Raw genomic sequence first — 25933 nt, 5'->3', positions numbered from 1 at the left:
TGTAGTGCCAAAATACATTTAAAGAATGAGAAGCAGCCCTAAAGTAATCTCTCTCAATCTGTTTAGTGTCGTGATTAAAGTAAACAGTGGTTCTGAAATAGGATCAAAATTTTACATAGACTAATTACTCCAATTAAGGAAACATTTCTTCCTAGCTCAGTGCCAATTCACTTCTTGTAACCAAAACAATACAGTGTCTGAAATCCTTTTTCTGGAGCTAAGCTCTGTAAGGCAATTATTTCTGCCATAATAAATTGGCAAAAGATTTTTTAAAAAATTTGAGCTGAAGTCACATGGACTTTAGCTTGAATTGAAGACTTCTGAGTCCGTGTGTGTGTCTGTGTGTTCTGAGAAGGCCAAGGACTGAGGGTGGGCGAGGGAGGGATGGTTGAGCAAGCAGGGGCGAGCAAGCGAGCAAACAAGTGTCTGGGTAAACAGGGGTGGGTGAGCGATCAGGTGGGTGGCAGGGTCATTGGGTGGATGGGGGTGAGTGAGGAGCCTGGCAGTTGACCCAGGCAGTGGATGAGCAAACAGAGAGGCTTTAGTAATGGGTGGGCCACATATGGTCCTCCCAATGGAGGACTGCAACACTTAATGTCCCTTACCATTGGCCATGCTACTTGGGGCTGAAGGGACCTGCAGGCGAGCAACATACAAAGACCCATGGGTGATTCAACACCCCCTTAAATCTTGCTGCCATAACATCCTCCTCCTTTTGTAAAATATGCTGATACTCATGCTGCTGTGAGCTAGGTCCACATGGATGGAAGAAGTGACCTTTTTGAGCCACAACTCTCAGAATCCACCCAGTCATTGTGGTCAGTGGTGAGGAGCTTCAGTGAGTCCCCAGGGTGAGAAGCCCAGGGTCCAAACTTTATGAAGAAATGTTGAAAAAGCTGGGTATGTTTAGCAGGGGGAGGAAACAGTCAAGAACTAACATAACTATGTTTGAAAAGATAAATAGCAGTCACACCAACAACAGAGCAATTTGCAGATCCTAGCAAACTGCAAGGAAGGGCATTTCTGCTTACTTTTAGGAGGAACTTCCTGATGTTATGACATGTCTTAACCATGGAGCAGACGCTTTAAAGACCAGAACTGGGAAATGCCTTGACTCAACTTGCTTTTCAAATTGGTTTGTCAAAAATCTTATTCCTTAGTAACTAACCCCTGCCTTTCAGTCAAAGTCAGTGAGGTAAGTGAGGTACTTCTTGGGGGTCAGAAGGGAAGAAAGCAGTTATTTAGTTGCTTACCGAAGACCATGGAACGTCTTTACATGCCTTGGCAGCTGAAAAGATAAGTTTTAAAATATGAATGCAACAATGGAGCCTCTTTTCCCCCCCCTGAATATGAAAAAAGAAAGAATCTGATCTGGGAAAGAGCAAATTAAATATTGAGAAATCATTAATGCCTCCAGAATTTCCCAGAGCTTGGAAATATTGGCCAGAATCCAATGGTGTAAGTGTTTCCTGCTGCTCCAGCAGGCTCCCCCCTGTATGTCCATTTTGGCACTGGTTGTGGAACTGGTGACACCATTGAAAACAACCTGGGGGCAGGGGCTACTTAAACAATCACCCTTCTGCTCCACATTTAGAGAATAAGATACTGGCTGTAATATTGGAAAGAAACAGGTCATTCCTTATTGGCTGTTCTTTTGACTAGCTTTGTTTGGCAACAAAGTGCAAAATTGCGAACTCCTGCAAAATCCCTTTCAAAAGTAATGTTTCTGCAAAGTCGGATGTATGTTACTCATTATGTAACAAATGTAACATTGACGATATTGACATTATAATACTTAAAAGTAACATTGTAAAGCCTTGTTACCACAGAAGGAACAAAGAGCGATGACACTTGCAGTGCCTTACGGCAGAACCTTCATTATGCAGGAAGGCAGGCATGAAAGCACAGAGGCAAGTAGTTTCTTGCAAAGAGCTTGGGGTAATTCTGAGAAACAGATGATGGTTTTCATCTCAGTTGCTGCCGGACTGACCCATGTGGCTAGATGCTTGCAAAGCAGCTGATAGTTTTGTTCTATCATCTTTTTCCTGTGCTTCGTTGTCTCCCGAGAATTCTACAACCTCCCCCCTTAACCAACATGACTTCAAAATTAGATTCATTCTTCAGGATGTTATGCTTCTATTTTGTGCACTTTTAGGCAGTACCAGCAGTTTTCTTTGTCACTTTTAAGATCAGATGAAGCAAAAGAAATCCCCAGCTCCATCCCACCCCACCAGACAGTAAAGGAGCTACTGCCTTCTATGTATACGGTCGAGTCACCTCTAAGAATAAGCTGCATCTACACACGTGCATATCCACGTAATACCAGTACTTCCTGGACTGCCCAATGCATTTATTTACCTGTAAAAATGTATTCTGATTATAATGCCTTCAATAACTATGAGACTCCCCTAAGTAAAAATAATTACCTCTCCACTTTTTATGCCTCGGACATGTCTGCTTGGTAGATAAGCCCATCTGACTGCTTATAGCAAAAGCAATTGAAAACACAAAGCCAACCAGCCCTGAAAAATATCAGAGGTGGTGAAGAATACAATCCCTGACCTGCCTTTACAAATGAAAAGGGAGGCAATTGTGACAGAAAGGTGCTTGCGGTCTTTGCTCCCATCCAGGAGATCAGGAGAGGAATCCTTTTATGAGGATTGTCTTGGTTATCATTTTTAGAAGGTGTGGATTCACCAAGGTCCCACAAGGAACATTGGGCTCCCCTGCATAATCCCAGTGGCCTACAGGCAAAACCATCTTTTTAGGATGTGCCTTGATATGAGCTGATTTTTTTTAAACACCAGCAGACAAAATCACTGCTTCAGGTATTGTACCTAATAGGATAATTTGTTTATAATTATTTTTTTCTACAGACTGTCCTCCCATCCCTTATTTCAGGAGGAATTGTTGGTATTTACTAAGATAAAGCTAAGACCCTCTAAGCATTTGCCTAATGTTTAAGTCTTCTTGGACTCCATGATGCTTACATCTGAGTGGACTCACGTTACTATTGCACTTTAAGGTTCTGCCCAGGTTTTTAAAAGAAACCAATTTTAGGAACTGGGGATTTCATAAGGCCACAGCACGAGTTCCGGGGATACAGTGGATAGCAGAAATGATGACAGCAGTGGGACAAGAGGTAAGAGCAACTTACAAAGGCTGAGGGAATGAACAGAAATACAGGAAATGCAGCGTGTCCAAGTGTCCACTCACCCTTTTGCTTCTTTAGCCTACACATCAGCAGGACAGCTCCTATTAAAATGACCACCAGCACCAGAAAAACAATGGGTAACAGGATCATGTATAGAAAATCATGGCTGGGGGAAAAAAAGAGGAAATATACATGAGACACCAATTGTCTGAGATAGCTGCTAATAGTCTGACATACACTTTTGGGGATGTTATGTGAATTATGGATTTGGATTGATTCCAGCTGGGAGCAGTTTGGAAGCTCACCATGCTCTTCCTGTTTGTGTGGGGGGGGCTGTGGTAAAGAGGGGTATTCATTTCATTACCTACTTTTGCAGGTGCACTGAGAGTCACTAGTCCTTTTTTACTTCCAGACTGGATGTCCCTCTCCCAACCCTGCCAAATTACTTTCTCAAATAAGGAAGAAAGTTATGGAGTCAACATGCAAATGATGTTGACCTATGGAATGTTCCACATTTGATTCGGTGGCCATTGCCTTCTGGTGCTGACTAGCACTTAGTCAAAGGAAGCAAAACTGAGAAATTAGAAACCGCAAAGGGAAATTAAGGCCTTTGTGCCTTCAGGTTCTCTGCACTGGCACTTCTGTCTGTTGGCCTCTTATCTGTGACTGATTGTTCTCTCTGTGGCTGTTCTTACCTTGGTGTTGCTGTGGTAGGGAAATCTGTGACTGTAAGAACATTTGTAGTAATTACAGCTGTTGTCATTGCTGGCGTTGGCGCTGAAACAGAAACCCCAAATAAAAGGCTTGTGAGGACTTCAAAGTCTTTCTTCCCTATTTTTGATTTTCACAACAACACAAGTGTAAAGGTCTAATGAGTCTTTCTTTCACATCAAATTTGTTTGAAAGGTCAGGACATGTTCTTAGCTTGCAATGATGGTAAAATAGTGCTCACACAAATAATTGCCCAATACAATCTAATGTCAGGATTTCTGTAATTACTGTAAAGATGGCAAAGTGGTAGGCTCTGCCTTGTGTCACTACTGAGGCTGATGCATGTTTCAGTAATTTTTGTACGGGAATCCCAGGTTTAATGGTCTTCTGTATATGGACATATGACAGATAATAACCCACCTAAGGGCTTACTCACTGTATTCTGAGTGTTGCACAGCAGTCTGAAAAACTGTTGCAGATTTTTGAATGTTTAATTAAAACCCTCTAGCGGCACAGCATAAATGCAGAAATTTATACAGCAGACTAGCTTCAAGTTCCCTAGAGTAGACCCCCTCTTTCTTTTTAAGTGGCACTTGACAGTCTCAGTAGTTCACTCTGAGACATTAGTGGGAGAAAGAAAAAAAAGTTTCATTGCTTACCATTAAACAGATCAAATAGCAAATTGACAAACATGACTGCTTTCAACAACAGACTTCAGCAAACTCAAGAGAGGGAAAGAAACACTGAGCAGAGGGGCAGGACTCTCTTTGAATTCAGGGTCAGGAGGGAACAATTGATTAGTGCTGGAAAGGTCTCTCCCACACGAACTTACTAAAGGCAATGTGCAAGGTTGCAAAAACTCCAACTAAAACAACTTGAAAAGAATAAAACAAATAACAATCCCTATAAGCTTTTCTTTTCATTTTTTTTAAAATAGAGAAGTAACATATGGTATACCAGGCCTAATATGTGGCTAGTTTTCCATTTCTTAAGTTCACTTTCATTTCCATGTACCTATTTCATACAAAACATACAATGCAAATACAAAAGGCCATTTGGTAGGACTCACCGGGGGAAATTATAATCAGGCAACAGCAGATAATATAAGAAATATTTCTATGTATTTCTACTCAAGAAATCAAAATATGTTTCTTAAGAAATTTACAATTTCCTCTGACTTAGCCAATAACAATTTTAATCATTTGAATCTCAGTCTTTAATTAATTAAACACATTTTTGAATATAACATTAGCTGATTATTTTTACATAAAGTTTTTTTGTATATGTAGACATGTTTCTGGTAGACCCATTACACTCTTATTAGGGGAATATATTGATTTTTAAAAACTGAGATGTGTTTCTATGTCTAAGTACACAACACTGTTCATTGTCATATACTGTAAACCTTGTCCATGTAATATTTTTAATACCTGGGACCTCTTGGAACTGAGTGCATCTTTCAAACAATAGGATGAATCAGCTGAAATAATCTAAAAAATTAAAATTACCCAGACAGAGAGAGAGAGAGAGAGAGAGAGAGAGACAGAGAGAGACTCACTATAATAGGCTGTGGATACAAAGGATGGCCAAATGGCCATTTCCATCATGCAAATACATTTCCCAGGATATTTGGCTAGCCACTGTTTGAGATAACAGGGGACGAGAACCCTGTGACAAAGATCACAAAAAGTGTACCCCTGTTTGTGTTGGGAAGGAGGGTGAAAGCTAGCTCTCTCTTCCCTCATGCCATTATACCAGCCTTCAGCCACAAGATGTCCAGCCTGCACAGGGGCCCACCTAGCTACACTTTTTTAATATACTGCATATCTTTGGAAAATGGAGAATAATAACTGTGGCGGACTGGGCATGGAATAAGTGGGTGGGGGTTGATGGCAGTGAGGGCAATCGTCTCCTGCATGGGGGGGTCAGGGGGGGTGGACTTTTATTCTAAGCCCCTGGCCATGCTGCCTGAGCTGCAGTTCAGAAAAGGAGCTCTTCTGAGCTCTGACTTAAACATGGAATTTTGCAGTAGTAGTAGGAGGAGAGGGCAGGATTCAGACCTCCTTGCCTTCCTTTTGTCATCCTGCTAGCTTTACCGGCTGGCTCCTCTTTCTTTTCTCTTGCTGGAATAAATCCATTACGAAGGGAAGATGGAATAGTTGTTCAAGGTTTCGGGACGGATAGCACTAAGAGCCATCCATTTGGAAGCCCTTTTGTTTCTAATGCCAGAGTCTCTTATGAAATGTGTCTGTGAGAAAAGAAAAAGAAAAACACAGTTTCCCCTCTGGGGCAGTTGCTGTTTTGCTGTTCACTGTTTGCATAATGTAAGGCAGGGGGATCAACAACCACACACTTCTCCTTCCCTTTCGTTTATTTCCTTCTGCTCTGCCCAAACCACACAGTACTTTCAATATGTCACTGGGGAGGGTTGGGGAACCGACACAATTTTGCTTCAATAACATTTGTTGCAGCACTGAAGTTTTTTGATCTGCTTGCTTGCTGAGAGTGCAACTGCACTGCCTAGTGTGGACCCAGGCTAGATGGTGCCATATAAAAGTGCAATCAATCAATCAATCAATCAATCAATCAATCAATCAATCAATCAATCAATCAATCAATCAATCAATCAATCAATCAATCAATCAATCAGCCAGGATTTGCTCAACTTATGAAACAGGTGAAATCAAAGTATATTTTACTCTCTGCATGACATACAAGGCTGATTCAACTCTTTCCAGCCTTTTCGCTGCCGAAATGGCTTTATTTTTCTCTGCCTCTAGAGGGCTTCAACTTTTCATATAGGGAGGAATTGATTGTATTTTTTCCCACTCCAGATGTTCCTTGTGAAGATGGGGGCATATCTATAGATGGTGCTTTCACTTATGTAAGCAGATGGTGTGGAAAAATAGGAAAAATAGGAAAAATATAGGAAGTATAGGAAAAATAGTCAGAGCTTTGAAATGCACATTCATGCACACACACATACAACATGTTGGGATTCCACTCCCATTCCAACCACTTTGTACCTTTCTTTGACAGAAGTTCAGATGGAAAGATCAAGGCACTCAGCCTGCAAATAGGGAGAAGGAAGGGAGAATCCCAATGGGGGGGGGTGTACGCGCACACGGTCATTTCAAAGCTCCAACCGCTTTCTCTTGTGGCACAGTTTCTAACATTCTTTGAAATATGTGTCTGCTTACATGAGCACCGAGACACATCATGTTGGAATTTCCACCCTCCCTCCATAATTCACACATTAGAACAGGTCAATAATAGGATCATCACTACCCCCTGTCACTTTCATGGCTTTCTCACCCAAAACCATAAAAGAGGGGACCAAAAAGAAGGAACAAAGGGGGGCTGTCGGCTGGAAAGCTACTCTCATCACAACAATTATGAGCAGTAAACTCTTGAATCAATACGGAGCCCATTTGAGCACTGATCATGATTTCAGGAGTAATATAGGCTACGAATCAAATTGCAGAAAAGCTGAAATGTTCCAATTCAGCTCTCCAGCATAGTCATAGCCTAGTATGTCCATCATATTTTGGTTTCTGCATTAAAATATATAGAAAACATACTGAGAAGCACTGTACCAAAACTGTTTCTGGGAGGGGGAGAGGCTCGCCACCACAACTGGGCTGTGCATTGAGTGCATCCATTGTAGATCATAGGATCATAGCTGTACTCTACCCAGAGAACCCAGGTAGCTTGGGCTGGTTTATTGGGTGGTGTCAATTTTGGGGTGGGGGGGAGAGCACAAATAGAAATCAACATCTGAACAAAGCTTTAGTCTTCAGAGATAAGCCAAACCTTTTTTTTCATTTAAGCCAGAAACATATGTTAGAGACAGTCCATGTCTGAAAGAGGGAAATTCTGGATACAGTGGAACCTCTACTTAAGAACTTAATCCGTTTTGGAATGGTGTTCTTAAGTTGAAACGTTCTTAAGTTGAAGCAAAATTTCCCATAGGAATGGACTGAAAACCAATTAATCCGTTCTGGCTGTTTTTTTGTTATGTAGAGGTGTGTTCGTACATTGAAGCATTGGTTCCCATAGGAACTAATGCAAAGCTGGTTAATACGTACTCTACCACTAGGGGGAGATTTATTTTTTTTTAACCTAAGATGACCTAAGGTTAAAAAAAGAGCAGGAAAGGTTTTTTTTCCTGTTCTTATCTTGGATTTCTGTTCTCAAGTAGAAGCAAAATTTAGCAAATGGAGCTGTTCTTAAGTTAGATTGTTCTTAAGTAGAGACGTTCTTAAGTGGAGACCCCACTGTACAAGGCTGTTGACATGTATTCAGAATTTAATCAAGGATTCTTTTGAAATCTGATCTCACATACCTGAAAGGATTGCTTCAGTCATCTCTGTGCACCACTGGGATACAACTACATTTCTAATGCCTTCTCGTGGCCACAGATAGCTTTTCAGGATACTAGTTTTTGCTTTTGTTTTAATTTCTTTTGACTTTTGTGTCTGCGTGTTGTTTTATTTATTTGTTTGTTTATCATTTGTGCATTCCACTGATTGTGATGCTGAGATAAACATAAAATGAATGAGGAAATAAGGAACAGTTTTTAAATGAAACCCTTAGACTTCACACAATAAATGAGCAGTATATGTTGATGCGAAAATAAGCACACAGTGCGGGCTTTATACACAAAAGCAGAGGCGTGCTGTTCCTGCCATCATTTTACAGAGCAAAGGGAATAACTTCAAAACAGCCAGGATTCCCTAGACTTCTCTGTCTTGCCCATTGTGCTTATTTTGGGGGAAATCATGTTTTCCTCCTTCAGCCTAGTAAATCCATAGGGATGTTGGCAAGTCTTTGGGTTCAAGGTCTGAGTCTGAGCCTTGGTATGAACTCCCCAGTCCGAGTCCTGATTAAAAGCAAGCTCCTTTCCCCCAAAAAAAGGGAGAGAGTGGGAGGGTTCCAAGTCACAAATCAAGTCCTGATCTTTTGCACACAGGATTGTAGCGGCACCATGGGCACTTTGTACACATGCCATTTGGGCTGTGGTTTATATTGAGTTTTGGCAATGCTCACGCACATGGCATTTAGGAATAAAGAAATGAGGAAACTAAATGTAATCACATCAGTACTGGTGAACACTGAGGTTTCTGAAAGCCTCATTAAGGTAGATCCAAACCTTTACACGCTTTGCATAAACATGAAGGTTAGAAATAGGGTTTAAATTTTAAATTAAAAGGTTGGAAGTATTCTGGAGAATCTACTGTTTGCAGTGCTTTTATAGATCTATGGAAGTTCATAGATATCTCACTTTTTATTCGATTGAATGTTGTTGTCATGTTAGATTCCATTTCTGCAACTCTTCCTCTTCTTTCAAGGCCAAAATTAGGAAAAGGCATTACAAATTGCCTCAGTACCTTTTCAAGCAGGAAGTGTGTACAAGATGGGTGGCTGCTGTTACTATTTGCTCTGAACATAGAATCATAGAATAATGAAGTTGAAAGGGGCCCACAAGGCCATTGAGTCCAACCCCTTGCTCAGTGCAGGAATACAGATCAAAGGATATCTGCCAGGTGGTTGTCTAAGTTTCTCTTGAATGCCTCCAGTGCTGGAGCATTCACCACCTCTTGAAGTAATTGGTTCCATTGTTTTGCTGCCCTAACAGGAAGTTTTCTTGATATTCAACCCAAATTTGGCATCCTGTAACTTTAGACCATGGTTGCATGCCCCGAACTCTGGGATGATCGAGAAGAGACCCTGCCCCTCCTCTGTATGACAGCCTTTCAAATATTTGAAAAGTGTTATCATATCTCTCCAATTTGTCAGCATCCTTCCTGAAGTGTGGTGTCCAGAACTGGACACAGTACTCAAGATGAGCCCCAGCCAGTGCTGAATAGAGAGGAACTAGTACCTCACGAGATTTGGAAACTATAGTACTGTTAATGCAGCCTAAAATAGCATTTGCCTTTTTTGTAGCCACATCACACTGTTGGCTCATATTCAGTTTGCGATCTATGACAATTCCAAGATTCTTTTCACTTGTAGTATCGCTGAGTCAGGTATCGCACAGCTTGTAACTATGTGTTTCATTTCTTTTTTCCTAGGTGCACTACTTTGCACGTATCGCTGTTGAATTTCATTCTATTGTTTTCTTTTTTTTTTTTAATTTTATTTTCAAAACTATTGGGTAATGGGAAAGGAATACAAAAGGCAAAGGGCAGTGGGGGGGATGGAAAAAGGGTTTTGAGAATAAGAAAACATCAAATGCATAATCATTCAATCTTACATATCAAGTATATAAACATCTATTCATGTTCCAATGAAGGTTCATCTTTCTTCTTCTTTTTCTTCCTCTTCTTTTGACTATTTTGTCTATGTATTAACCTCTTTAGCTTTCAACTTATACGTGTAATACAGCTTAAATCTATGTTATTCCCACAGCATCAGAACACCAAGGCCAATTGTGAAATATATCCCCTCTTTCACCCTCCTTTTTTCTTGAGAATACACTCACCAGACCCAAAATAATATAAATTCTGCTCTCCCCTCCCCTTTCCTCCCTGTGCTTGTTTTTTTTTCTTCCATATTTTAAAAGGGGAAACAATATCATTCAAAGTTTGCTTTTCAACCTCAATTTCCTTATCTGCTATCGCTACATCTCTTACTGGGTGGTCCTCCATCCCTTGTATATTATCTGATATCTTCATCAATACAGCCGGTTCTGAGATCTCTTTTTGGTGTAATTTAACCTCTGCTACCTTCCCTCCCCTAGAGCCTCCAATCACGTCTTCCATCTGGTCAATATAATAATTTACCTGCATGAATTTTTGCAACAGTGACATCTGAAAAGAGGTTTTCCAGTCTAGCCACCAATCTGTAATTTTCTCAGGGGGAGGTTCCATTTTCTGTTTCCACTATTTTCACTTAAAATTCCCTCTCCCCTTTACCCCAATACACATTCAATATTTCTAATATTTCACCTTGCAACTATACCATATTAGCAATAAGATAGCAGGTACATTCAAGTAAGAGATGGAATCTAAAACATAAATCTCTCAAGTGTCTTTGTAGTCCAGTCCTTTTACATGTCGCTAATATCTTCAGACCGGTTGCTTCTTCTTTTCCCTTCTTTTCTCTTCTCCAAGTTTGTTTCAACCTTCACCCGGCAAGACTCTATTATTAGAATGTCATTTGTCAAGATCCCAGTTCAGTTCAAACCACATAGCCCCGAGTTCACAGCTCACAGTCCGTTTCTTCCTTTTACTTCCAGAGACTTCCTTCTCCTCCCCCGAACAGGGAGGTCCAGCAATCAAAGTCCCGGCAAATATATTATCTACGGAAAGCAGAGTCCCACACAGTCTAAAAATATATATCCAAAGAGGAAAAGGGGGTCCAAAGTGAACAGCTTGCAACAGAATTTATTTTTTCAAAGCCTGTCAGTTGATTCTTCAAGAGTTATTTTTCCTCCTTTAATGGAGACACGAGCTATTTCTGCCTGGCTGTTCCTTTAGAAATAACTCGACCTTCAGCTTCGGTAAAGCTGGTATGCTAGGAATGCCGCTCCTTATCTCATTTGGTCATAAATTTGCACACAATCACTTGTTCTTCATTTAATGAGGTTTTTCATAGAACAAGGGCTTCCACTTACTTTGATGTATACTTTCGCCGTGCTTCTGTTTTCTTATTCTCGGCAAACGGAGCTGTCTTTGGCTAGTTGCCAAAAATGGCGCCCGTCTTCGTCTGTGCTAATGTGAATTTCCAGAAGAAAGACAAATCGAGTTGCTGCCCAATCTTCTAACTTCTGTGGCTCACCAGCTGCTGCAGAAGGGTCTCTCCTGACTCTTCCTCGGTTCCCCCGTTTCTGGAAGGGTCCCAGACCGAAGTGGTTCTAGCTTTCCTCGGGAGCTATTCCCGAGAGCTGCTAGCTTCACCAAGACGAAGCTCCTCCTCCCCGAATTTCATTCTATTGTTTTCAACCCAGTTGCTCAAGCCTATCCAGATCATTTTGAATGTTGTTTCTGTCTTTCAGGTTATTAGCCATTCCATCCAATTTTGTGTCATCCACAAATTTGATTAGCATTCCCTGAACCCCCTGATACAGGTCATTAATAAAAATATTGAAGAGCACTGGGCCCAGGACTGAGCCTTAGGGTACCCCACTTGTTACTTCCTCCCAGTTTGAGAAGGACCCATTAACTATCACCCTCTGAGTACAATTCTGTAGCCAATTGTGTATCCACCTGACACTTGACCTCCACCCCACACCTAGTTAGCTTGCTAATCAGGATATCATGGGCCATTTTGTCAAAAGTTTCGCTGAAGTCAAGATATACTACATCTACAGCATTCCCTCTGTCTATGGGGGAGGTTACCTGATTTAAAAAAATAGATCAGAATAGTCTGGCAGGATTTGTTCTTGACAAGTCCCTCTTGGCTTCCAGTTATTACTGCATTGTTTTCTAGGTGCTTTCATAGTGATCACTTCATAATCTGTTCCAAAATTTTCCCTGGGATTGATTGGTCTGTAGTTCCCAGGTTCCTCCCTTTAGTCCTTTTTGAAAATAGGGACAATATAAGCCCTCCTCCAATCATCTGGCACCTTACCCATTTCCCATAATTTTAAGAAAACAACGGACAAGTGGTTCTGACAGTTCTTCAGCCAGTTCCTTCAATATTCTTAGATGCAGTTCATCTGGCCCTGGAGATCTGAACTCATTCAAGGTAGAAAGGTATTCCTTGACTATTTTTTATCGATCTCCAGTTTCATTCCTGTCCCCTCCACTTGCACTTCTGGATTACAGCTTCCAAAATTTCCCAGTCAGTTTAACCACTGGGCATGTTCACAGTGAAACTCAGAGGTCTGTGGTCCAAAAATGGAATTTTTCCAAGCTCTGTGCCTGCCATATTTGCGACATGGGTCACTTCTGTGGTTCATGTGGATGATGAACAAGACATCCACCATGTGGGATACAAATCATAGATTGGCTCAGGGTCAGCCTTACCATGAAACAATTGTTTTGGCAGATGATACCAGAGGGGAAGACATTTCCCTGTCTGCAAGGATGACTTCTGCATGACTCCCCATGACTCCACTACTTCCCCCTGACTAGGAAAAGGTTTCACTTTGACCATTTATATGAATGTGGAAATAAATAAATGGGTGTGTCCTTTGTCATGTGTTCACCAGAAGCCATTTTGCACACTGGGTTCGGGGACTTGTTATTTTGCAGACAGGAAGGATGTTCCCTTCGGCTCCAACAGTATGACTGCCAACAGAGAGACAATTCTGGAAGCACATATTTTCCCAATGTTTATATTACGCCTACATCACATGATAGCATAAAATTACATTTTTCATTTATTCTAATTTGCTTGCTTAAAGGATACAATAATCTGGATTCTGAAAAGCCAGAAATCAGGATACTTCCAATAACTGGTTTTTTTAAAATTAAATTTTGGTATAAAAACCACATACTTAGAAGTACATGTTCTCACCATTCTCACATCTTAGAGCACCTTAGAAATTCAGCTTGTAGGTGGACATCAGGTCCTTCTGAGTAAATGCACACTGGATCCCTCCTTCCCTCTCTCACTCCCCCCCCCCAAATACTTTCCTTTAATTTTGCTTTGAAATTCCCACAGGTTTGGAAGCAGACTCACCTGGTAGAGCAGTAATTTGTATCTGGAACCCAGGATCATACCCCACTTGTTTTATGCCACACCAGTAAATCCCAGCATTTTCCTGTGAGACGTTCTCCAGTCTGATTGTGAATTCCAAACGACTGTGATTGTCCTGGATCAAGGTTCTGCCCACCTTGGCCTCAGCCTCAGTTCCATCAGTTTCAACAACAGTGGTGCAAGAACTCCAGATGGATCCTTTACACCAATATTTCTTATGTGTTCGAAATCCTTCTTCATATTGACACCCAAAAGACAGCGGCCAGCCAAGAAATGCACTCACTTCTGGAGGTCCCTTTAGAGCAGATGCAAACTCTGGAAAAGAGAATGAGCCCAAACAGAGACAGTAAGCTTAAGCTTGTGGCCCCTCTTTCTATCGCAGGAAACCATCGAATGGCAGGTGGCTTCAGGAGCAGGGATGCAGAGCAGGAGGTTTCTGTGTGGTTGTTTACATGAAAACCAGCCACCGGTAAGATTATGTAGAGATGAAACAAAGCCTATGGGAACAGAAGAAGCCATCTTTTCCCCTACAAGTATAGGGCCAGCATCCAAAACTTGGGCCTGCCTCTCAGATTTTGACTACACCATCAAATATGTTGGAATTTGTTTCTCTTACAAAATGGGTGAACTTGAAATGGCCTTTGCTACCTGCATTATGCAAAGGCTGCATCGAATCTATCCAGGGCATTTTCCTCAGAAAGCAGTTGTCACGTTCCTGACTGTCCCTTGATTGTTTCACCAAACACAAGCTACATGTTGTTCAGCTTCCACCAGTTGATTACATCATCATTATGTATTATTAATAACAGCGGTCCAGGCAATGTGTCATTTAAAATAGAACCAAATAGTTGTTTAATAAGACAGATGATGAAGGTACAATCAAACATCCCACTTCATCCACCCTCAACCGCCAAGCCTCTCTCTTTCCACTCCAAACTCCCCATTCTAAAACCTCCCTTCTCGACTCCCTAAAACACTAATCTGCTCACCCCCCTCCTGCAGAAAATCTTATATCTGGTGACTCCTCCTCTCCAGCACTCTCATTGGTCCATGCAGATTGTTGTTGTTGTTTAGTCCTTAAGACATGTCCGACTCTTTGTGACCCCATGGACCAGAGCATGCCGGCCCGCCTGTCTTCCACTGGCTCCAGGAGTTGAGTCAAATTCATGTTAGTAGCTTTGATGACACTGTCCGATCATCTCGTCCTCTGTCATTCCCCTTCTCCTCTTGTCCTCACACTTTCCCAACATCAGGGTGTTTCCCAGGGAGTCTTCTCTTCTCATGAGATGGCCAAAGTATCGGAGCCTCAGCTTCAGGATCTGTCCTTCCAGTGAGCACTCAGGGTTGAGTTCCTTCAAAATAGACAGGTTTGTTCTCTTTGCAGTCCAGGGGACTATCAAAAGTCTCCTCCAGCACCACAATTTAAAAGCATAAATTCTTTGGTGGTCAGCCTTCTTTATGGTCCAGCTCTCACTTCCATACGTCACTACTGGAAAAACCACAGCTTTGACTATGCAGACCTTTGTCAGCAAGGTGATGTCTCTGCTTTTTAAGATGCTGTCTAGGTTTGTCATCGCTTTCCTCCCAAGAAGCAGGTGTCTTTTAATTTCATGGCTGCTGGTCACCATCTGCAGTGATCATAGACCCCAAGAAAGTAAAATCTGTCACTGCCTCCATATCATCCCCTTCTATTTGCCAGGAGGTGATGCGACTAGTGGCCATGATCTTAGTTTTTTTGATGTTAAGCTTCAGACCATTTTTTGCACTCTCCTCTTTCACCCTCATTAAGACATTCTTTAATTCCTCCTCACTTTCTGCCATCAGAGTGGTATCATCTGCATATCAGAAGTTGTTGATATTTCTTCTGGCAATCTTAATTCCAGTTTGGGATGCCTCCAGTCTGGCCTTTTGCATGATGTTTATATTCTGCATATAAGTTAAATAAGCAGGGGGACAATATACAGCCTTGTCGTACTCCTTTCCCAATTTTGAACCAATCAGTTGTTCTATATCCAGTTCTAACTGTTGCTTCCTGTCCCACGTATAGATTTCTCAGGAAACAGATAAGGTGGTCAGGCACTCCCATTTCTTTAAGGACTTGCCATAGTTAGCTGTGGTCCACACAGTCAAAAGCTTTTCCATAGTCAATGAAGCAGAAGTAAATGTCTTTCTGGAACTCTCTGGCTTTCTCCATAATCCAGTGCCTGTTAGCAATTTGGTCTCTAGTTCCTCTGCCCCTTCAGAATCCAGCTTGCACTTCTGGGAGTTCTCGGTCCACATACTGCTGAAGCATGCCTTGGAGGATTTTGAGCATCACCTTGCTAGCGTGTGAAAGGAGTGCAATTGTACAGTGTGAGTGCAATTGTACAGTATGAGTGCAATTGTACAGTATGAGTGCAATTGTACAGTATCCATGCAAATAGCATATGAATATTCATGACTTGAGTGGACGCCACAGCTGTTTTTTTCTCTCCTGGCCTTGAGACAACTTCTTTTTTGTTCCCTGAAAGATCTGAAAGGGTTTTTCTTCTGTGAGGATCTTTGCATGTGTGTTTATATTGGAGGTGTCCAAGAGGGACAGGATTGTAATCATAGGGGACTTCAATAATCCTCACATCAATTGGGTCAATGTGTGCTCAAGTCAAGAAAGAGAGCCTGAGTTTCTTGACATGCTAACTTACTATGCCTTGGAGCAACTTGTCATGGAGCCCTCCAGAGGACAGGTGACTCTCGATTTAATATTGTGTGGTACTCAGGACCTGGTTAGGGATGTGAGTGTCACTAAGCCACTAGGGAATAGAGACCATGCTGCTATCTCTTTTGCCATGCATGCTGGGGGTAGAGAGTCAAGCAAATCTGACACAAAAACCTTTGATTTCTGAAGGGTGGACTTTCCTCAGATGAAGAAACTAGTTAGAAGGAAGTTGAAAGGGAAGGTAAAAAGAATCCAATCTCTCCAGAGTGCATGGTGCCTGTTTAAAACAACAGTAGTAGAGGCCCAGCAGAAGTGTATACCGCAAAGAAAGAAGCTCTCATCAAAGTCCAAGAGGGGGCCAGCATGGTTAACGAGCGGAATTAGAGAGGCTTCGAAGGGCAAGGAAGGGTCCTTCCATAAATGGAGATCCTTCCCAAATGAGGAAAATAAAAAGGAACACGAACTCTGGCAAAAGAAATGTAAGAAGGTGATACGAAAGCCAGAGAAAGACTTTGAGGGACATGTGGCCAGCAATATAAAGGGGAATAATAAAAGCTTCTTTAAATATGTTAGAAGCTGGAGACCTTCCAGAGAAGTGGTTGGACCTCTGGATGATGAGGGAGGTAAAGGGGAGGTAAAGGGGGACTTGGAGATTGCAGAGAAATTCAATGAGTTCTTTGCATCTGTCTTCATGACAAAAGACCTTGGGCAGATTCTGCTTTCTGAACATCCCCTCCTGACTAATTAATTAAATCAGATACAGGTTAAAAGAGAGGATGTTTTAAACCTAATTGATAAATTGAAGATCAATAACTCACCAGGTTGAGATGGCATCTACCCAGGGGTTATTAAGGAACTGAGGAATGAAGTTGCTGATATATACAACTTATCCCTTAAAACAGCCACAGTGCCAGAGAACTGGAGGATAGCACATGTCACATCAATCTTTAAAAAAAGGGAAGGAGGAGGACCCAGGAAACTACAGGTCGGTTAGCCTAACATCTGTTCTGGGGAAGATGGTGGAGAGCCTCATTCAAGATAAAACCTTAAAACACATAGAAGAACAAGCCTTGCTGAGGGGAAATTGGCATGGCTTCTGTAAGGATAAGTCTTGCCTCACAAACCTTTTAGAATTCTTCGAAAAGGTCAACAAGCATGTGGATGAGGGCGAACCAGTGGATATTGCATATCTGGATTTTCAGAAGGCGTTTGACATGATCCCTCACCAAACACAACTGAGAAAACTCCACAGGGCAGGTCCTCTTATGGAGTGAGAATTGGTTGAGAACCAGGAAACAGAGAGTAGGTGTCAATGGGCAGTTTTCACAATGGAGAGAGGTGAAAAGTGGTGTGCCCCAGAGATCTGTTGTGGGACCGGTGCTTTTCAACCTGTTCATATATGACCTGGAGATAGGAATAAGCAGTGAGGTGGCCAGGTTTGCAGATGACACAAAACTTTTCCGGGTGGTGAAGACCAGAAGGGATTGTGAAGAGCTCCAGAAGGATCTCTCCAAACTGGGAGAATGGGCAGCAAAATGGCAAATGTGTTTCAATACTGTATAAGAAAATGTAAAGTAATGCACCATGGGGGCAAAAAATCAAAACTTTATTTATTAGCTGATTGGTTCTGAGCTGTCCGTGATGGATCAGGAAAAAGATCTTGGTGTGCTGGTGGACAGCTGAATGAAAATATCAACCCACTGTGCGGTGGTAGCGAAGAAGACCAATTCCATGCTAGGTATCATTAAAAAGGGGATTGCAAATAAAAAAAAGGCCAACATTATAATCCCATTGTACAAAATGCTGGTAAGGCCGCACCTGGAGTATTGCTTACAGTTCTGGTTGCCGCATCTCAAAAAAGACATTGTGGAACTGGAAAAGGTGCAGAAGAGAGTGACTCGGATGATGACTAAGTTGGGGCATCTTCCTTATGAGGAAAGGCTACAACATTTGGGGCTCTTTAGTCTAGAGAAAAGGCACCTGAGGGGGGACATGATTGAGGCGTATAAAATTCTGCAAGGGATGGATAAAGTGGATAGAATGAAGCTTTTTCCCCTCTTACGCAATACCAGAACCAGGGGACATCCACTCAGATTGAGTGTTGGGAGAGTGAGAAGAGACAAAAGAAAATGTTTCTTTACCCAGCATGTTGTTAGTCTGTGGAACTCCTTGCCACAGGATGTGGTGATGGCATCTGGCCTAGATGCCTTTAAAAGGTGATTGGACAGATTCCTGGAGGAAAAGTCAATCACAGGTTACAAGCCATGATGGGGGATATATACATAATATCCAGGCTTAAAAGGAAGGGACCTCAAAATGCCAGATCCAGGGGAGGCGTATCCGGAGACAGGTATCTAGTTGTCTTGTGTGCTGCCAGAGGCATTTGGTGGGGCCAGTGTGAGATACAGGAAGCTGGACTAGATGGGCCCTTGGCCTGATCCAGCAGGGCTCTTCTTATGTTCTTATGATCTTATTAAGCAAACAGGTGAAGATTGGCAGGAGGAAGAGGGAAAAGGAGAGAAAGAGATGTATAATACTACATTGGAAATAATGTTTTCAGAGCCTTCTCTCTTTTATCAGAGAAAATGTGCATCCTGAAAAAAGAAATCCAAGGTGAGAGATGTAGGAGGGAATCACAGTCGTGTATCTCTGCATGTCAAAGCCTTGACTGTTTTCTGTCAGACGGAGAGAATGGGGGCAATCCTACAGTATGTTATGTGTGTGCAAGCTCATGCATTTCATTACGATTGTGAGGGGGGTTCCCTTTTGTAGTTTTGATTGCCATAAAAGGATTGGTAGGATAGAAGGGGGCCCCTGAAATTTATTTATGTTATTTATTTATTTAAAATATTTTTACCATGCCTTTCTCCTTAAAGGGAGCCAAGGTATGGACTTGTATCATGAGCAGTGCAAATGGGGAACTTCCAAAACATTCTGCAGCCCCTGTGAGACCACTGACTACAATTAAGGGCTCAATCACACATGATAAAAGAACCCCAGTTCTTTCCATTCTTTTGTTATATTGATTCACACTTTTTAGTGGTCATATGGTATATATATCAGAAGAAGTATTTACCTTTTGAAAAACATGACCTGGCATCAGCACCCTTCGCATCCACAGTCTGATTCTGATATGTGAATGACACCTTTGCAATTTGGAACCATGGTGAAGAAAAACTGGAAGAATTTCTAAACCATCTCAGCAGCATCCATCCAGATATACAATTCACCATGGAAAAAGAAATTGAGGGCCAACTCCCTTTCTTAGATGTCATGGTCATACGCAAAACTGACCTCCTATTCAGACACAAAGTCTACAGAAAACCCACCCATACAGAACGGTACCTGCAGAAAAACTCCAACCACTACCCACAGCAAAAAAGAGGCATAATCAAAACACTGGTAGACCGTGCAAATCGGAACTGTGAAGCTCAATTTCTCAGCAGCGAACTCAACCATCTGAATTGGGCCCTACAGGCAAATGGCTCCTCCAAGAATGAAATCACAAGAGCCATCAAACCAAGAAAACAACACCAAACTTAAGAAGAAAAACAGCCAGCCACAAATAAAGTATTTCTGCCATACATCAAAGGGGTCACGGACCGCATGGGGAAACTTTTGAAAAAACACAACCTACAAACAGTATTCAGGCCCACCACAAAAATACAACAAATGATACGTTCAGCAAAAGGGACCCCCTCACCACTGTAGGAGTATACCGGATACCTTGCAGTTGTGTACAGGTATATATTGGAACCACAAAATGCAGCGTCCACACCAGAATCAAAGAACATGAGAAACACTGCAGACTAAAACAACTGGAAAAATCAGCAGTAGCTGAACATGCCCTAAAACAAGCTGGACATAAAATTCTATTTCAAAACACAGATGTATAGTGGTGCCCCACATAGCGACGTTAATCCGTTCTAAAAAAAAAACATCGCTATCCGGAATCATCGCTATCCGAAACGAAAAACCCCATAGGAACGCATTAAACCCCGTTTAATGCATTCCTATGGGGGGAAAACTCACCGCTTTGTGGAAATCCTCCATCTGGCCTACATTTTCACCACCCGGTAAGCGAGGAAACTGCGCGAAAATGGGTGGCCATTTTGTTTACCTGGTGGCCATTTTGGAACCACCGATCAGCTGTTTTTAAAACATCGCAGTACGAAGATCAGTAAGCGAAACGCTTACCGATCATCGCAATGCGATTTTTGGCCATCTAAATCATCGCAATGCAATCACTTTTGCGATCACAAAATCTGCATCGCTATGCGGATTCATCGTTAAACGGGGCGCTCGCTATGCGGGGCACCACTGTACTGGACAACACCAGCCTGCAAAAGGTCAACAAACTCTACCCAGCCACAAGGACTGGCGATCACTGTACACAAAAGACCAGCTAATGACACCCATCAATCACAGTAACAGATCATCTCTTCCCCCTTATCACAACAATACACCCACAACAAAAAACACACTGATCACCATAATCACCCAATCTCCTGAATAGGAGAAAAAGCTAATCCCACAGCTATAAATACTCAAGTATCCCACAAACTGCACCAGAGCACAGACAGAGTTCTGACTCCTATCCTCTGAAGATGCCAGCCACAGAGACTGGCAAAACGTTAGAAAGAAAAACTTTCAGAACACGGCCAAACAGTCCGAAAAACCTACAACAACCAAGTGTTTACCTTGTTTTGAACTGCATTACTACATTTCTTTTCCTATTTGAACCATTTTTGCAGGCTACACTGCTCTTCAATTTTTTGTCAATTCTTTACTGTTTCTTGGAGCCCCCAGGGGGGCCCTTGTCCTTTAAAAAAAAAAAATTACAAAATTGATATATCAATAGAGCGATACAAGTCTTCTCTCCTCCCTTTTTTTCCTTCTCTCCTTTACTCACTCAACCTCTTTTCCTTATTTCCCTGCATATCTCTCCCTCTCAGTTCTTGGCTTTCATTTTTCATACCCTTTTAAACAATATCAGGAAGAGGTAGTGGGTTTTAGAAGACTTGCAAAGCACTGTGAAGAGCAGCTAAAAAAATTAAGAGAGGCAATATTAATGCAACACTCCTTTCTTTACAGTTCATAGAAGGAAATGTTCCTTTCTCTTCTCATGCCCTCTTTCACCCACAAGGGAGGGAGGGAAGGCTGTCTCCTTCTAAGCAATGTATTCATGTTATTTTTGTGACAGTGGTGGTGGTGGCTGCTACTGAAAATCAATCTAAAAGAAAACAAGTCACTAAATGTCCTGAAATGTGGCTATAGAAGTGGACTGTGTTGTGAGTAGTCAAGGGAGTGTAGCCCTTCACAAAGAGTGATTCTAAGTCTCCAGTTAATAACAAATGTCCACATCCAATTTCTGGCTATTACCTCCTTGTTGGGTACAGTTTTGCTTAAAGCAAAGTTAGGTTTGTGAGATCTACTGGTTTTTTAAGAATTTGAATCCTGCCATTCTTGTAGCCTGATGCAAGAGATATACAGACTTAGAATTTTAAAAATCTGAGTGCTGGATGTTGTTAATACGCTAGAACTGAACAGAGCTCATAGTCTTCCTTCCACCCCTTTCCAGTCCATGGCTACCTGAAGGCTTGCACACTGGGCTTGGTGAATTGCTATCTTGCATGCTGGAGGGATGTTCCCTTCAGCTCCAACCATCTGACTGCCAACAGAGAGACACTCACTTAGATAATCACCTGGCAAATATGCTTTGATTGTATTCCTGTATTGAGCAGGGGGTTGGACTTGATGGCCTTGTAGGAAGCACAGATTTTCCTAATGTTTATATTACACCCATATCACATGATAGTATAAAATTACATTTTTCATTTATTCTAATCTGCTTGCTTAAAGGATACAATAACCTGGGTTCTAAAAAGCCGGAAATCAGGATACTTCCAATAACTGTTGTTTTTTAAAGTTCACTATACAAACCACCTACTTAGAAGTACATGTTCTCACCATTCTCACAGAGCACCTTAGAAATTCAGCTTGTAGGTGGATGTCAGGCCCTTCTGAATAAATGCACACTGGATCCCTCCTTCCCTCTCTCACCCCCCCCCCCCAAATGCTTTCCTTTAATTTTGCTTTGAAATTCCTGCAGTTTTGGAAGCAGACTCACCTGGCAGAGCAGTAATTTGTATCTGGAACCCAGGATCATACCCCACTTGTTTTATGCCACACCAGTAAATCCCAGCATCTTCCTGTGAGACATCCTCCAGTCTGACTGTGAATTCCAAACGACGGTGATTGTCCTGGATCGAGGTTCTGCCCGCCTTGGCCTCAGCCTCAGTTCCATCAGTTTCAACAACAACAGCACAATAATTCCGTCTGGGTCCTTTACACCAATATTTCTTATGTGTTCGAAATCCTTCTTCATATTGACACCCTAAAGACAGCGGCCAGCCGAGAAATGCACTCAGTTCCGGAGGTCCCTTTAGAGCAGATGCAAACCCTGGAAAAGAGAATAAGCCCAAACAGAGGCAGTAAGCTTAAGCTTGTGGCCCCTCTTTGTATCACAGGAAACCATCGAATGGCAGGTGGTTCAGGAGCAGGGATGCAGTGGGTGAGGTTTCTGTGTGGTTGTTTACATGAAAACCAGCCAGTGGTAAGATTATGTAGAGATGAAGCTGAGCCTATGGGAACAGGAGAAGCCATCTTTTCCCCTACCAGTATAGGGCCAGCATCCAAAACATGGGCCTGCCTCTCAGACTTCACCTACACCATCCAATAGAAGGAAATGTCCCTTTCTCTGCTCACACCCTCTTTCACCCACAAGGGAGGGAGGGGAGGCTGTCTTATTCTGAGTAGTTTATTCATGTTGTTTTTGTGATGGTGGTGGCGATTTATTGATATCCCTTTTAAAAAATTAAATAGGGTACAAGCACAGTGACCATGAAGGGGCCACAGTGCCCTAAAGTCCAACCCCTTCACAAAGGGAATACATTGAGAGCAACATTCCCACACATTGAAATGATAATGAATGAAGCCATACATGATCGCTACATTTTAAAACAGCCTTCCTGGTGAGAAACAAACCGAATGCTGGGACAAATCAATTGGTGTTACCCATGTATCATGTGAATAGAAAATTTTAAATGATCCAAGTAATGGCAAAAATGGTATAATTCGGGTTCTTTTGACAAGTGTGATTGAACACAAGTGGGAAGTTATTACCATATGTGGTGGTTATGTGGAACAGCGAAAAAATACTGGAAAAGAGTACATGCTATGTTACAACAAATAATGCTCTGTAATGTGCCATTAACTCCAGAATTGTTTCTATTGAGTATGATACCTGATAACATAGATAAGTCAAAGCAACATATAGTTATGTACATTGTTACGGCAGCTAGAATTCTATATGCAAAAAATTGGAAAAGTCCAATGATACCAAAACAAGAAGACCTTATTGAAAAAATATGGGAAATAGCAGAAATGGACATTTTATCAGAAGTCATGAAGGACTACCCCCCACAAAAGGCAACAGAAAGATGGGACCGATTCAACAAATGGACCAAATTAACAGGCAATGTGTAAATAGCATATATTGAAACGAGAACTTAATCTAAAAGGCAGAAAAGAGAAAACAGAACAATTTAAAACTATGATGTGGCAATAAGTTCAGAATGGCTGTTAGCATGTTATGGTCTCTCCTCTTCCCCATAAATTCCTAAGTCCCCTTTTCCTTTTTGTCACCCCTTATGTTAAAAAATAAAAATAAAAATAAAAAAAATAAAACAGACAAGTGTGACTGAGAAATGTAATACAGGCTTTGAATTTAATTGAATCCACACTGTATGGTTCTGATTTGGCTCTCCCATATCGCCATCCCCTTGCACTGAAGTCTTTGGTCTAAGTGAGATTATGGTCAGGCCAAGGGAGGTACAGTTCATCTGTTATTCATCACTGGGGTCCCTGATTACAAACTAATGGACAGCTCCAACCACTCTTAAAAGGAGGACTGAGTCATGCAGAGTGCTGGCCATGTCTTTAGGCAGTGGGCAGGTGAGAGCAGGGTAGTGAAGGAGAGGATGGCCTGCTTTGTATCCTTTTGGATGCAGTGGAAAAAGCTTTCCCCTTGTCGTGTTACAGGATGATTCATCTGTGGCTCTCTAGACCATTTTTACAGATGGAAAGTGAGGGGCCAAAAGCCCCAGCAAAAACACCAAAGATGAACCCCACCGAGAAAGGAAGCTAGGGCGACACTCCCTTGACTACTCATGATGACACAGTCCACCTCTACAGCCACATTTCAGGACATCCGGTGGCTCGTTTTCTTTCAGATGGCTTTAAGGAGGCGCTATAGCTGGAAAGGACTGGAAAGGGAAAGGAAGCACACCTCTGGAGGGAAAAGGTCAGGCGTTAACAGTAAAAAGAGATGCAGCGCTGGGCGGGGGGGGAAAACCCTATCAGCAGTTTTTAAAGGGTTAATCTGAAAGTATTGGGGGGGGAGTTTTATTCCTGCCCTTCCTGTTGCTGCCTTCATGTAAAGAAGGACATTCTGAAGAAAAGACCATTCCCTTGGTCTGGAGCCTCTCCATGGGATCTGGACCCCTGATTTTTCAGATGTGATAAATGGATTCTTGTCTGTTTTCAGGTGGAGACAATGATAGTCTGTGGGCAAATGGGAAGGGACTAGAAATCTCTTCCTAATCTCAATTTCAAATTCACCTTATTAATTGATCATGTGAATAAAGCTAAATAAGAAACATATTCTCAGCAAAATAAAGGCAAAGAGGGGGAAAGATGTTGGTTCCCCCCTCCTCCATTTGACACAGAATGTGTGAGTTCTGTGCCATCAAATCAGAACCAACTTGCAGCACTCCTAATAAGGCTTTCTAGGTTAAGTGAGGTATTTCAGGAGAGATTTTACCAATTCCACCCTCCCCCGTGAGTTTCCATGGCTGAGCAGAGATTCAAACCCAGGTTTCCTGAGTCCTAATCCAACAAAGAATGAAATCTCTGCTGCATCAACATGGCAGAGAAGCAACCACCCAGCCATCAAAATCTTCACAAAGAGTGATTCAAAGACCCCAGCTAATAACAAATGTCCACACCCAGTCTTATGGTAATTTATGGCTATTACCTCCTTGTTGCATTCAGTTTTTCTTAAAGTAAAGTTAGGTTTGTGAGATCTACTGGTTTTTTAAGAATTTGAATTCTGCCATTCTTGTAGCCTGATTCAAAAGATATGCACACTTAGAATTTTAAAAATCCAAGTTCAGGAAGTTGTTTGTACACTAGAACTCAAGAGAGCTCATAGCCTGCCTTCCACCCCTTTCTGGTCCATAGCTAGAGAGGGTATAACCATTTTTGTTGCTGCTATTGTTAATCAAGAGGGAGTCACTCAGCATCTTTCACCAAGCCAGCCCAAATCACCCAGTCATCTACCCGTTCATCCAGATCCAGTTTTGGCCCTCCCGCTTGCTGCTCTGCCTTAATACCGAAGATGGTAAATTTCTGCAAAAATTAAAAGACAGAAGTAACGAACATGTGCAGGCTATACATTTTGGAATTGTGGCCTTGCAAACTGATGTACATGTAAAATTAGTTCCTGGTGCCTTGTTATAACACATCATTGTAGTCCCTAACAATGATGTTTATACTTCAAAGACAAACAATCCTTGCCTCTAATTGCTAGGAATTCTCTCTTTTTTGGAGGGCCCACAGATACCCCAATAATTCCGGCTGGCCATGTTCCCTCAGAGTAG

The 25933-nt window shown here is 41.9% G+C and overlaps 2 protein-coding genes across 5 annotated transcripts in view; one reads left to right on the top strand and one right to left on the bottom strand.

Annotated features, from left to right (window-relative positions):
• Positions 1-25933, top strand: part of RAB37 (RAB37, member RAS oncogene family) — a 111881-nt gene that overhangs the window by 25491 nt on the left and 60457 nt on the right. The gene's annotated exons all lie outside the window — the stretch shown is intronic.
• Positions 1-25933, bottom strand: part of CD300LF (CD300 molecule like family member f) — a 34132-nt gene that overhangs the window by 4373 nt on the left and 3826 nt on the right. Inside the window, exons 2-5 of one of the 3 annotated variants that reach the window (XM_072990583.2) lie at positions 22342-22674; positions 3850-3931; positions 3217-3320; positions 1254-1288 (exon numbers count right to left, since the gene is read on the bottom strand). In XM_072990583.2, coding sequence (XP_072846684.2) covers positions 1254-1288; positions 3217-3320; positions 3850-3931; positions 22342-22674 — 554 coding nt within the window. Of the gene's footprint in view, positions 1-1253; positions 1289-3216; positions 3321-3849; positions 3932-10404; positions 13832-22341; positions 22675-25933 lie in introns of those variants that run through there. The other 2 variants (XM_072990584.2, XM_078386068.1) reach the window with 2 other exon arrangements.

The sequence above is a fragment of the Pogona vitticeps genome, chromosome 2, assembly GCF_051106095.1.
Source record: "Pogona vitticeps strain Pit_001003342236 chromosome 2, PviZW2.1, whole genome shotgun sequence".
NCBI lineage: Eukaryota > Metazoa > Chordata > Lepidosauria > Squamata > Agamidae > Pogona > Pogona vitticeps.
This window is presented reverse-complemented; position numbering and strand designations above follow the sequence as displayed.